General features: G+C 37.1%; 1 protein-coding gene and 1 long non-coding RNA gene across 2 annotated transcripts in view; one reads left to right on the top strand and one right to left on the bottom strand.

The window, feature by feature from the left end:
* Nucleotides 1–14319, bottom strand: part of LOC136844584 (uncharacterized) — a 303347-nt gene that overhangs the window by 216747 nt on the left and 72281 nt on the right. The window lies entirely within an intron of this gene.
* LOC136845195 (hemocyanin B chain-like) lies at nt 10264–13809 on the top strand. The gene is made up of 3 exons (XM_067115232.1): nt 10264–10402; nt 11610–13133; nt 13259–13809. The coding sequence occupies exons 1-3, from the start codon at nt 10357–10359 to the stop codon at nt 13678–13680; spliced, it is 1992 nt and encodes a 663-aa protein (XP_066971333.1). The 5' UTR covers nt 10264–10356; the 3' UTR covers nt 13681–13809.

Below are 14319 nucleotides of genomic sequence, written 5' to 3'. Positions count from 1 at the left end.
GGGGTGGGGGTGGGAAGGGCTTCCCTGAAACAGGCTGGTTGTGCCCATAGAATTGGTAAATAAATAACCTTTATGGGTCTATCATACCTCATTTCGGTATGCATATGACTTACTATCTGGAAAAGAATACTATGGGAGTAAGACGTCACTGGCACCAAAGGGGGTGGGGGTGGGAAGGGGGTGGCATGTAAAAATAAACGAAAACGACAGATATTAGTGTCTAAACCATAGTTTTAGTGTCTAAACCATAGTTTTCTATGTCGCTGAGATGAATAGTAACAATCCCGATGCCCTTTAACTCCAAGTTCAGCCCCGATAGGAAGGGGGTGGGGGTGAGAAGGGGTAGAAAATAAAATGTAAAAAATGACCGAAATTGGTGTCGAACCCATAGTTTTCAGGGTAGCTGAGGTGAATAGTGACATTCCCAATGCCAGCGAAGTCCAAGTTTAGTCGAAAAGAACGAACAGAACTCAGTATAACCTACTGAAAATGTAGAGCCTTCTGGGAATTTGTAAAAATAAAAAGAAATCTGTATTTAAGAGGAGCTACCTTGGCGAGTCTTCCAGTTTTTCATCTTTCAGTGAATGTGACAGTTTCTTTTCACTCTTTTAGATGATTATATAAGCGTTTCTAAATTTATTTGATAATGATACTATGTATTTTGGATTAAAGTTTATTAATCATAGTATTTTATTTCTGTGAAAAGTTTTATATTCCTCAAACATTCTTGATCACGATCAACAAGGTACAGAGACAGTCTATTAAGTACTGTGGAGTTGATTTGAGAACGCCATGTTTTTCCACAGAACAGCTTTATGCTGCTTGCTCATGGGTTGGTCCACCCAAGAATGGTGAAACTAAAATTGTTGCTTACAATCAAGTTTTGTGTTAAATTAATATTATAGTGAATTTGTGAAAGGTTTTGCTTTATAATTTGTATACTGTATCTATATTTTTAAAAACATATAGATAAAATTTCTTTGATATTGCACTATAGATAGGTTTTATTCCTTTTCCTGTCTAATACAGTAGAAGGTTGGGATAAATAAATATCCGGGTATGTTCTACATTGTGTGTATGTTCTACACTTTGAGTTTTTACCGTACAATGCCGGGTACGTCAGCTTGTGTATATATACATATGTATTATATATATATATATATATATATATATATATATATATATATATATATATATATATATATATATATAATTATATATTTAAAAAAATTCGTCCCTTCAACGCATCAGCTAGGAAATCAAATTTAATGGCGTATGATTTTGGGGGAGGGAAAGTCGTTAAGGAGACAGAAAGGCCAGTCACGACCGTAATTGGGCTGCTATGCTGACCACAGTAGCCTTAGCTGTAAGACCTACTTCCCTTTGAACTTTGTGCTGGCGGTCACTGCTTCTCCTAGATCGACTGATGGCCTTGTGCCCAGCCCTAGAAATCGAATGGGAGCGTCTTGGCGACCTCGCTCGTCACTTCAGCAAGGTCCGCCAAAGCATGAAGTTGGTGCGGTCTCTCTTCCTTTTATACTGGCCATGTGTCGGAACTTCTGCAGCCGTAATTCATCTTTTGCAAGTGAGCTCCATGCACAGATGCAATAAAGTACGTCTTAAAGTTGTAATTAATGCCAGATTCTTTCCCTTCTCGTGAATTTCTCTCCATTTTCAGTATTTCCAACTTTTCATTCTCCTAAAACAAAGCCCCTTTGTTTCCCACAGCCTAGCATGCACATTTGCCCTCATCACTTGTTCCAAGCTTAAATTAAATGAGCTGTGATAATAATTAGAGCATTCCCACCATAGTGTTCCCATGTGCTAATTTAATTGATAATTTCCTCCATCGTGCATGAGTAATTTCATGTGAGAGAAAGTCATTAGATCTGAATGCCAACCTAGAATTCTTTTTCAGAATCCTGTTATCTGGTTCTTCAAGTGGTGTGCCCCTGCTCTTCTGAACCAAATAACCTTAGATGTTTAACTGCCATCTTGCTGCGTGCAAGAGTCTTCTGACTATCAGTGGTCCAGGGGCGCTTGACACAGTCCCCCCCTTTGCCTTTACATTGCGCTAAAACTTAGAATTATCAGCCAGTCTCAACAGCAGTGGTTTTCATTTGTGAGGTCAAGCTCTTGCAGGGTGGTAGCCCTTTCAGATTTATTTATTTGCTGCGCATAGTCTTACTTCATTGCACATTGCTTGTGCCTTGTTTGCTGCTCGGTCAGATGTCTGACCCTCCGAGATGACCCACCCCACCACTGGAGCCCTGGACTGCTCCTCCAGGAAACCTGAAGCCGCCCCACACTCGTACCGGACGAGCTGACCAACGAAGGACCAGCCAACATCATCCTTCAGCCTGCTGCCGCCCCCCCTCGAGCTGGCTACCAAGGATCAGCCGCCGTCATCCTTCAGCCCTCTAGCCGGCTACCAAAGGATCAGCCTCCTTCAGCCGTCCCCCTCCAGCTGGCTACCGAAGGATCATCTGACGTCACCTTTCAACCCGCTCCCATCCTCCTCGAGCTTCTGCCGGCCGGCGCCGCCCTTCAGCCTCCTACCCGCCCCTAGCCTAAGTCCTTCAAGCCAACTACAATTGTCAGCAAGACGATTTCCGCGTCAATGCCTTGCTTGGGTGGGAGTACTGTAAGAGCCCGTCGCCCCGATGCTGCCTCTTCCAAACACGCGTGTGTGTTCACCCGTAGCCAGCCGCTCCCATGCACAGCACAACCCTCTGCTCACCATCAGACGTTACCCACGTCTTGGGGGGGGGGAGTATTTGTAAGAGCCCGACGCCGTCTCTTCCAAACACACGTGTGGGTCATCCATCGGAGGGGACAAGATAGAACAGGAGCATCTCGTTTTCTTTCTCTGATGGAGCGCGACTTCAACCATACAATAGTTCTGTCTATTTCTCCCTAACCAACGTTTTCTTGATGTATGTACAATCACCACTACTTGCATTGCCATGCAAGCATTCTAATCATGTACTCATAATGTTCCAACAAAACTTCTGTATCAAACTGTGTGTTTCTGTTTGTGAAGACGACAAACGTCTCGCCATTTCACATATACTGTATTATGCTACTGCATTGTATTCATTAATCTGTCTCAAATCTCATGCATGCAATTGGCCATAAGTAGAATTTCATGGCCTTTCCATTGATGTATATTTTAACACTGTACGTTTATTATGTCTATCAATATCGCCATCTGTTTGTCTGCCAACAAACACAGATGTCTGAATCTTTTATCTCTGTTTTGCTCTGTCTGTGTGTAGATGCTAAGTTGCGGTCCACACTGGCCAATCATCTCCGCAGATTCTGTACATTTAGACTCAGTAAGGAACTACCAATAAACCAGTCAACACCCAGCCACTATGTCACTCAATCTCCAGTCCTTACAATTCAAGTGCAGGCCATAATATAGGACAATATTCAAGTGCAAGCCATAATATAAGAAGATATTCAAGTGCAGGCTATAATATAGGACAATATTCAAGTGCAGGCCATACTATAGGAAGATATTCAAGTGCAGGCCATAATATAGGACAATATTCAGGTGCAGGTAATATTATACGAAAATATTCAAGTGCAGGCCATAATATACGAAAATATTCAAATGCAGGCCATAATATAGGAAGATATTTAAGGGGAGGCCATAATATAAGACAATATTCAAGTGCAGGGCATAATATAGGACAATATTCAAGTGCAGGCCATAATATGGGATAATATTCAAGTGCAGGCCATATAGGAAAATATTCAAGTGCAGGCCATAATATAAGAAAATATTCAAGTGCAGGCCATAATATACGACAATATTCAAGTGCAGGCCATAGTATGGGGCAATATTCAACTGCAGGCCATAATATAGGAAAATATTCAAGTGCAGGCCACAATATGTAAAATATTCAACTGCAGGCCATATTATAGGAAAACATTCATGTGCAGGCCACAATGTAGGAAAATATTCAAGTGCAGGCCATAATACTGGAAAATATTAAAGTGCTGGCCATAATATAGGAAAATATTCAAGTGCAGGCCACAATATAGGAAAATATTCAAGTGCAGGTCACAATATTTTAGAATGCAGGCCATAATATAGGAAAATATTCAAGTGCAGGCCATAATATAGGAAAATGTTCAAGTACGAGCCATAATATAGGAAAATATTAAAGTGCAGGTCACAATGTTTTCAAGTGCAGGCTGTAATATAAGAAAATATTCAAGTGCAGGTCACAATGTAGGAAAATATTCAAGTGCAGGCCACAATATAGGAAAGTATTCGAGTGCAGGTCACAATATGTTCAAGTGCAGGCCATAATATAGGAAAATATTCAAGTGCAGGCTACAATATAGGAAAATATTCAAGTGTAGGCCACAATATACGAAAATATTCGAGTGCAGGTCACAATATTTTCAAGTGCAGGCCATGATATAGGAAAATATTCAAGTCAGGTCACAATATTTTCAAGTGCAGGCCATTAATATAGGAAAATATTCAAGTGCAAGTAACAATATCTTCAAGTGCAGGCCGTGATATACGAAAATATTGAAGTGCAAGCCATAATATAGGAAAATATTCAAGTGCAGGCCATAATATAGGAAAATATTCAAATGCAAGTCACAATATTTTGAAGTGCAGGCCACAATATGGGAAAACATTCACGTGCAGGCCATAATATAGGAGCTTTGTTACTTAACGGACTTTGTTACTAATCTGTAAGGCCAGACACCAAAGTGCCTGCTAATTATAGTTGAATAACCAATATGTGATTCATAACATAAGCTGAACCTCGCGTTCCCAAAGAAAATCTTCCTCTAACATCTCCTCCATCCCCAGTCTTAATGGAACGTGTTTCTCAGAAACAACATCTTGACCTTTCGATTGAAAGATACCTGTCGTGACATATCATTTATTTTCAATGTCTCCTTCAACTAGGAGTCGAAAGCTACGTTCCCAGCGATAGAGCAAAATTAACGCAAAATTTGGTCATTACTGTGTGTTTTTATTCTTTATTAACTACATTTCTGGGCTTTTGATAACTAGATCAATGAATTTGATGCTTCGTTGGTCTTGTCATTGCAAAATTGACTGAAAATGTGGTCATCAGTGTGTTTTTTTATTTTTTATTAACTACATTTATGGGCTTCTGATAACTAGACCAACGAATGTGAAGCATCCATGGTCTTCTCAGTTCTGCAGTCTTTCAATGTATATATGTACGTTTTCATAAACAAAGATTCTAGTTAATTCATATTTATATTTCTTTTATCCCATCTCTGGCGATGGGAATACAGTATCTGCTTAACTTGAGAGGGGATGAAAAGATTCAAAAATTGTTTCATATAAAATAATAATTATTTATTCAGGGACTATCAGTACTACAGAACTGATATTCTTTATCTTATTGTTTTTACTATTTCCATAGGCCCACTGGCGAAGATTTAGCATAAAGAATTACACTTGGACTATAATCTTATACACTGACTCATAATTCCAACAGCTTATAGTATCAGATGCTGCTCAATAAACACTTCTCCCCAAAAGTCTTTAATCAACGTAAACAAACAGCTGCCCCTTACTCACCAAGCCTTCCTTCGCAGATATCAAATGTGAAAAAATTGCAACCTGGCAATCAGTGGCAAAAGGGAAAGCAACTTATAATATATTTAGTCTTGATTTTCATAAATGATTTTATTTGCATTATATCCTGCAAAGAGACTAGAACAGGAAAATGGAGAAAATCACGATTAATGAGGAAAGCTGGAGAGAGAGAGAGAGAGAGAGAGAGAGAGAGAGAGAGAGAGAGAGAGAGAGAGAGAGAGAGAGATAACGTGGCTTAATGGCCTAGCCTTTTAGCCAATTAGACACCTCCTCTTCAATTTCTTTCCGGGAGCATAATTAACAGAGAAATCATTTTTAAGAGTTTTCGACTGCGATACGAAATTAGCCCCTTCTGCAGTTGCCTGCGTAGTCTGTCATTCCTCTCGGGGAACTGCTACTTGAAATGCTCTGCTCAGAAAATCTTAGATTGCTTATCACCTCCTCTGAGGCTACGTAATGCCCAACGTGTTTCGAATTTCAGCAATAGATGGCGCGGTTTTAATCCCAACAGTGAATTCAAGACCTTTTTGTTTTCCTCTTCTCTTGGATCTGGTGATCTGGTATGACTTGGAAACTTGTCTTTGCCTTGTATCTGATTGATCGATTTAATACACACACGTAAAACATCTGACAGAATGTTTTTTGTTTGATTTATTTTGCTGTTTAACCAAAAAGTTTCATAATAGGAGTAGTATTGATGTTTATTCAACTAAACTCCTTTTCTGGTTGTGGTAACGTGATTTTTTTTTTACTTCATGAAGACCTTTAAAAAATTAAGGGTTTTATATAAATGAAGGGTTTTATATAAATGAAGAGTTTTATATAAATGAAGAGCTTTATAGAAATAATCACAAAAACAAACAACCTGGATGTATCCACATGTATGGAGAATTACTTACAATTTTGGAATTTAAACTTTTGAATATATTTGAAAATGACTAGGTAACACACTCATGATTTTCCTAATATATTGACTAAAAAAAGAGAAACGAATCGGGTGTTATGCAGATTCTTGGAGAGGAAGCTCATGTGCCTGTTTTTTTGGCAATGCCAAATACTGAATTTTATATATATATATATATATATATATATATATATATATATATATATATATATATATATATATATATATAAAGTGAATGTTTGTTTGTTCTGACGTTACAGAAATCAGAACCGCTTGACAGACCCAAACAAATTTTTGCACTGCCTCTATGTCATCCCAGAAAGGTTTATACTGTAACTCAAAATCAAACCCCTACTCCGTGACAGTTATACAAACACAGTAAAAAAGAAAACAAATGAAATTTTCGTTTTTACCGGCGCTGTCCCCCTTTTCTTCAGTAACTTTATAGGAGTCACAAGCAGCCTGGGAGGAAATCCACCACCTTTTCTGCTGGTGACGTCATTAAACTCCTCCCACTGCAAACTCTATAATCAGTTTAGTGCATCCAAAAATTAAACAGGTATGTTTGACTGTGTTAGAACTACTTTCACTCAGTCACAAAGCAAAATAAAATCAACACTGAACACCCATATCGATAAACGAAGTGAGTGTAGATGGGATGGCGGTTTCGAGAACGACACACACTGGTTTTGAGTTTTCCGTTTTCTGTTAGACCGTTCGCCTCCGGTGGGGGCTTGGTTTGTGTGGGATCTGAGTTGTAGGGAGGGATCGGTGCCAACATGATGAGGAACAGTTCTAGAAAATATCCCGCGTATAAGTAACGCAACCACGAGGAGTTCGAGAAATTTGGGGACGAATGAAGCGAGTAGTAACAAATAAAGTAAACTTAGAATCGAGGAGAGGAAAATGAAAGGAATGGGAGAAAAAAAAATAGTGATGATGTTTTTCTATTACACTAGGCTATATCGAAGGTCTCTGAACGGGTGCAGTCACCTTTCGAAACGCGAGCTTGGGAGTGAAAAACTGTAAAAAAAATTCATCATCTCGATGCAGTACCAATTATTTATAATGTTAAATGTCACAAATAATAATTAAAAACTACAAGAGTCACAACCAAGATATAAAAAATCCTACGTGATAAGTATCTGATTACTCAAACACACAGACACAAATACACATAAAACCACTTACATTCTGGCATTTAAAATCTACAGATCACAATATCCCTTAACACTAAGATTGCGAAGCACATGTAGCCTATAAGTGCTTTATGGTCAGCTACGTTATAGGCGGCAGGTAAATGTTAGGAGAGAGAGAGAGAGAGAGAGAGAGAGAGAGAGAGAGAGAGAGAGAGAGAGAGAGAGAGAAAGTAATATAATTACATTAGATGGGGATGATTTAAAAGAGCTTTGAGAACAAAGTTTTGCCACAAGGAAGTAAATTAAGAGAGAAAAGCTAAACCATAATACAGTACCTTCAAAGTTTGCTTAATATAGAAGATAGAAGAGAAGCTGATGTCAGTAGCACAGAAGAAGAAAGGGTGAGTGAAAGGATGAAGATGACTGTGGAAGTGAAGACGATGCTGCTCAATTTGAGACCATCTCAAGATGGTGGTACATACTACCCCTCTGGAGCCACACGCAAACACTTCTCTCAGTCTAAATCAAAAACTTATTGAGGGGGAATTACAAGATTTCACTGAGAAATAAATTTTAGAGCTTTGTCCTCAGAATGTTTACAAAGAGAATATGCTAAACATACTGTACAACCAACGCTGATTTTTTTAACGTTCTCTTTTACATAACTGTCATTATCCATATTAGATATCTGAACTTTAAAGTAAGAACATAACAATTAAGGCCTAAGCCATTTTGCCTGTAGATCTGAGAGCAACAACAAGTGCTACAAATATTCACTTAAATAAATGACAAAAGTTTCATATACATATGTATATATATTATATATACATATATTTTATATATATATATATATATATATATATATATATATATATATATATATATATATATATATATATATATATATATATATTATATATATATATATATATATATATTATTGTCTCCACTTTGAATCTTAATCTTCACTGTCATCAATTTCAATCTGATAGAAGCACAACTAAAATCCCACATAAATATACGAGTAATAATAGTTATGGTGGAACAAAGGGGAAACTTATAGGTGTTAACAAACCTTATATGCAAAAAATGTAACTCCAATCAGAGTAAATATCTTAAGAATTTAAGGCAATCTCTTTATCTTAGAGATCTATCATATTTACTTTTTACTAATGGTCGTTCTTGATCCCTTTCCTTAAAAGCATTGCATTTCTTGTCCTGAAAAGGAAACTGTAGCCCTCCCCTGGTAGCAATTACAATATTTAATGCCATTTCATACTGCACAAACAATATGTGATTTCAATTTTCAAGATCACTACCCTTTGCATCAACAGTTTTCAAGTACACTATCCTTTGCATCAACAGTTTTCAAGATCACTACCCTTTGCATCAACAGTTCTCAAGATCACTACCCTTTGCATCAGCAGTTCTCAAGATCACTACCCTTTGCATTAACAGTTGTCAAGATCACTACCCTTTGCATCAACACTTTTCAAGATCAATACCCTTTGCATCAACAGTTCTCAAGATCACTACCCTTTGCATCAGCAGTTCTCAAGATCACTACACTTTGCATCAACACTTTTCAAGATCAATACCCTTTGCATCAACAGCTCTCAAGACCACCACCCTTTGCATCAATACTTCTCAAGATCGCTACCCTTTGCATCAATGTTTTGAAGATCACTATCCTTTGCATCAACAGGTCTCAAGATCATTACCCTTTGCATCAACAGTCAAACTATTTAAAAAGCTATTTCAGTTGACCAATTTCACGTAATCCTCATTCTCAAAATTATCTGGTCTGCATGAATAAAAATTCTAATACAATCTCATCCTTTCATCCAAACAGTGAGAGCTAAGTTTCAGGAACATTTTTCTTGCTAAACAGAGGAATAAGAATAATGTTCACCTGATACACTTACGAGTCCTTATGAAACACTGATGATTTGGTTCACTTTTTTGCTTCTTTTATTATTATTTTTTTTTATTCTAACAGATGTCTTCATCCTTTCATGTCAATTAACCACACGGATTTAGCTCCAAAGAGCCTTGTGGCTTTTTAAAACCAAATGCAACTTTCCCTTGGAATCCAAATTATTTCAATGAAAAAACATATATATTTATATATGTATATGTATATAATTTATATACACATATACATATATATTTTTTTCATTGAAATAATTTAGGTTTCAAGGGAAAGTTGCTGTTTGTTTTAAAAAGGGACAAGACACTTTGGACCTAAATCCGTATGGTTAGGTGACATGAAAGTAAAAAAAAATATATATATATATATATAATATATATATATATATATATATATATATATATATATATATATATATATATATATATATATATATATATATATATATATATATATACACACACACATCACTAACGATAATTTTTAACAAGCTTCTAAAACTAAAGTAACGTCTGATCTACACTAAATGTACCTAAAATTTTTTGTACCCTACCTATCTCTCATTACAGATCTATATAACATATTCTTCAAGGACAATGACAGCTCGTGCTAGCAAAAAAAAAGGTACCTTAGTAAACACTTTTTTCTTTTTATCAGATAACAGTAATGATCATAAACCACATTCGCAACACTTGGCCTCTGTTGTACTTTGACTCTTATTGCAACCCAGAAAGAGTATTTAAAGCGCAAGCAACTCCTCTCCAGCCACATCACAATGAAGGTGTTTGTCTTGTGCGCTCTGGTAGCCTTTGCTGCCGCCGGTGAGTATTAGTACAGGTTCTTTTTCATTTCGAGACATTTCTCGTTTTGACTATTGTTCACTAGTGTTCAGAAGCTGACTGGTACCTTGAATAGTTAGATAAAAACGTGTCATTAAATTTCTCATTCGGGATCTCAGTATTAACATCTACTACCACCATCTGATTAGTGTTATATAAGCAATTCATTCTAAAAACCTTGCCTTTTCTTTTGTGAGGTCAGATGCCATACCCATTTTACAGAGGGACATTCTTGCAGTGACCAAATCAGGATTTATCTTCCTGGTGCTGCGGTTGAATTACTGAAGTTTCACACGGTCACAGTGGGCATAAATTTGTTTTTCACTATGCAGGCTGACGAGAGTCTCCTTCCATAATTGGCTGTTTTATATTCTCAAGTGTATCTATTTTTCTTATATGGTTTATTCGCCAGCATTTCGTTTTAATTAATGGACATTTGCGCTTGTAGCATTCTGCAGTGACTAAAGGTTGAGCCTGACTAGTAATCATAATAACAATCACTAATGACAGACGACATCCGTAACTCTCTCGCTTGTAGCTTCTTAGGTTGGTTTTAAATCATCCATAATGATTTATGTGACTGTTTTTGACTAAAATAACCATGCTTTATAGATCTTTAAACTATCCATTGAGTCTATTTCACAAAAGATGATCAGAATCAAAGCATCACTGTTTGTGAAATTTCACTATAAGAAAATATTCACTGTTTGTGGAATTTCACTATAAGAAAATATATCTATAAAAGTCAGTCCTTGGACACCTAAAAATCTCTTCAGTTCAGTAGTCATGCACACTATCATTAATATTTTTAGACCATCGAAAAATTGCTAAGAATCGACAACTATTTCACTGCACAAAGATTGACAACAACATTACGGTTGCACAGTTGCATAAAAAGAAAACGTTTTGAATTACTGAATTCCAATGAACTATCAAAAAATATTTAAATGTTAGTTCTTTAAACAATGAAAAGTTACTAAACATCAAAATAAAGCCAGAAAAACTTACTATCATTTGTCTAGAAAACTTCTAGCTTAGGGAAGACTCATGGTACCATGGGAATCTGCTCCCTCAATTAATTTCTCCTGCTAGATAAAAAAAAAATTGTGTACATGGTGAAAACTGTGAAAAAGTTTGACGTCTTGATATAATAGAATTTTTTTTACAATAAAATTTTTCTTCTACACAGATGTACCATTGGCCAAGAGACAACAGGATGTTAATCACCTGTTGTGGAATGTCTATGACCACCACCACTTTGATGATCTGAAAGGATATGCAGCATCTTTTGACCCTGTAGGAGATGTGTCGCAATATAAGGATGGTGGAGAAGCAGCAAGGCACCTAGTCCAGGAAGAGAAAGATCGCAGACTCCTTGAACAGCATCACTGGTTCTCACTCTTCAACGAACGCCAAAGAGAGGAGGCCCTTATGCTCTTTGAAGTCTTCATGCAATGCAAGGAATGGGACTGTGCTGTTAAAAATGCTGCATACTGGCGTGAACATATGAATGAAGGAGAGTTTGTGTATGCCCTTTACACTGCTGTCATTCACTCTGATCTTGGACATGGCATTGTTCTCCCCCCACTCTACGAAGTTACCCCTCATATGTTCACAAACAGTGAAGTTATCCAGAAGGCTTACACTGCAAAGATGACCAACTCACCAGGTACATTTGAGATGGAATTCACAGGTACAAAGAAAAACAAGGAACAACGTGTGGCCTACTTTGGAGAAGATATTGGAATGAACGTCCATCACGTCACTTGGCATATGGATTTCCCCTTCTGGTGGGAAGACAAATACGGACATCACTTAGACCGCAAGGGAGAACTTTTCTTCTGGGTTCATCATCAGCTCACTGTTCGCTTTGATTCTGAGCGTCTCTCCAACTATTTGGATATGGTAGATGAACTCCAATGGGATAAACCAATAGAAGAAGGATTTGCCCCACACACTATCTACAAATATGGTGGTGAATTCCCTGCCCGTCCTGATCATATTCACTTTGAAGATGTTGATGGAGTAGCAAGAGTTCGTGACATGATTATCATGGAAAGTCGCATTCACGATGCAATTGGCCATGGATATATCACTGATAAGGATGGAAAGATTATTGACATCATGAATGACCAAGGCATTGACAAACTTGGTGACATCATTGAATCTTCTGTGTACAGTCCTAATGTCCAGTATTATGGAGCTCTCCACAACACGGCTCACATTATGCTTGGCCGTCAAGGTGATCCTCATGGAAAATACAACATGCCTCCAGGTGTCATGGAACACTTTGAAACAGCCACTCGTGATCCTACATTCTTCCGTCTTCACAAATATATGGATAACATTTTCAAGGAATATAAATATAGTCTTCCTCCATACACTCATGAAGAACTAGACTTCCCTGGTGTCAACGTTGACAGCCTTAGCATTGAAGGAGAACTTAAAACATATTTTGAGGACTATGAATTTGACCTTCGTAATGCTGTAGATTCTGCTGAAGGCATTCCCACAGTTGATTTAAAAGCCAATGTTCATCGTCTCAACCACAATGACTTCTCCTTTGTTGCTGATGTCAACAATAACAATGGAAAAGAAGTTATTGGTACTTTCCGCCTCTACCTTTGCCCTGAGTATGACAACAATGGAGAGCAGTTTGATTTCACAAATGGCACATGGCATTGTATTGAAATGGACAAATTCTGGAAGAAATGTACGTATGGTTCTTACAAATTCTGGGATCTACTTTATTTATAATTCAAATATTTTTTATCTTAAATTCTGACATTAGATTCCCTAACAGAGTTTCTCAAACTAATACTCTCTTTTCTATTACAGTGTCTCCTGGAGGAAATCATATAGTAAGAAAATCAAGGGACTCTTCCGTCACTGTTCCTGATGTGCCCAGCTTCCAGTCTCTCATGGATGCAGCTGACAGTGGTAGTTTTAACATGCCTGAATTCGAAAGGTCTTGCGGAATTCCCAACAGAATGCTTTTGCCTAAGGGTAAGAAGAATGGCATGGACTATGCTCTCATTCTGGCAGTCACTGATGGAAGCTATGACCTAACACACTCGGATGTTGAATCTGAGCATGGAGGTACTCATGCTCAATGTGGAGCTCATGGAGAAACGTATCCAGACAAGCGCCCTATGGGATTCCCTATTGATCGTTATATTCCAGACAGACGAGTCTATGATGAAACTACCAACTTCAAGCTCGTTCACGTTAAAGTATATCATGATGACCACCACCATTAAGATCACAAAACAGCGTGATTTATCATTTTTGACTATACAAAACATTCTACTATAAAGAACATAATGTAAAGTCTAAAAATTGATATTGGAAGACGGATAGTATCAAGCATAATAAATACCTTGCATGACCATGACTTTTTCATTTTAAACCCTCATCATTCTAATTAACATCAGTACATAATCGATCTTGTACTCTTGATTTAAAATAAGACTGAAAAACCTTGTCTTCTTTTAAAAATAATATTAAACATACTGAGAAGACCTTCTAACATAAGGACAGTTAACAAAAATTATGATATTTTGTAAAGCCCCTTCTGAGGAAACAGGTATTTACCTTGTTTACCTTGCATTATGGTCTGGAACGTTATTGCCAAGCAAGGAATAATATAAAGCACAAACCATCTAAAGTTAGGAAAACTACAACCCTTAAATTTATACATCTGGCTTTGGATTTGTTGAGTCTGATGATGACTAGAAACATAACAAAAATAAAAAATTATTGATACAGATCTGATCTCATAACTCTTAAGCCATTTGACTACTGGTGATCTAACATGGGAACAGTGGTTCAAACAAAACACACTAAACGGATAAACGTACTCAAACAAAATCCACTGATTCTTACATGTGATAATGTTC

This window comes from Macrobrachium rosenbergii, chromosome 13 (assembly GCF_040412425.1).
Source record: "Macrobrachium rosenbergii isolate ZJJX-2024 chromosome 13, ASM4041242v1, whole genome shotgun sequence".
Lineage (NCBI taxonomy): Eukaryota > Metazoa > Arthropoda > Malacostraca > Decapoda > Palaemonidae > Macrobrachium > Macrobrachium rosenbergii.
Note: the sequence above shows the minus strand (reverse complement) of the source record. Positions and strands in the feature narration are given on the sequence as shown.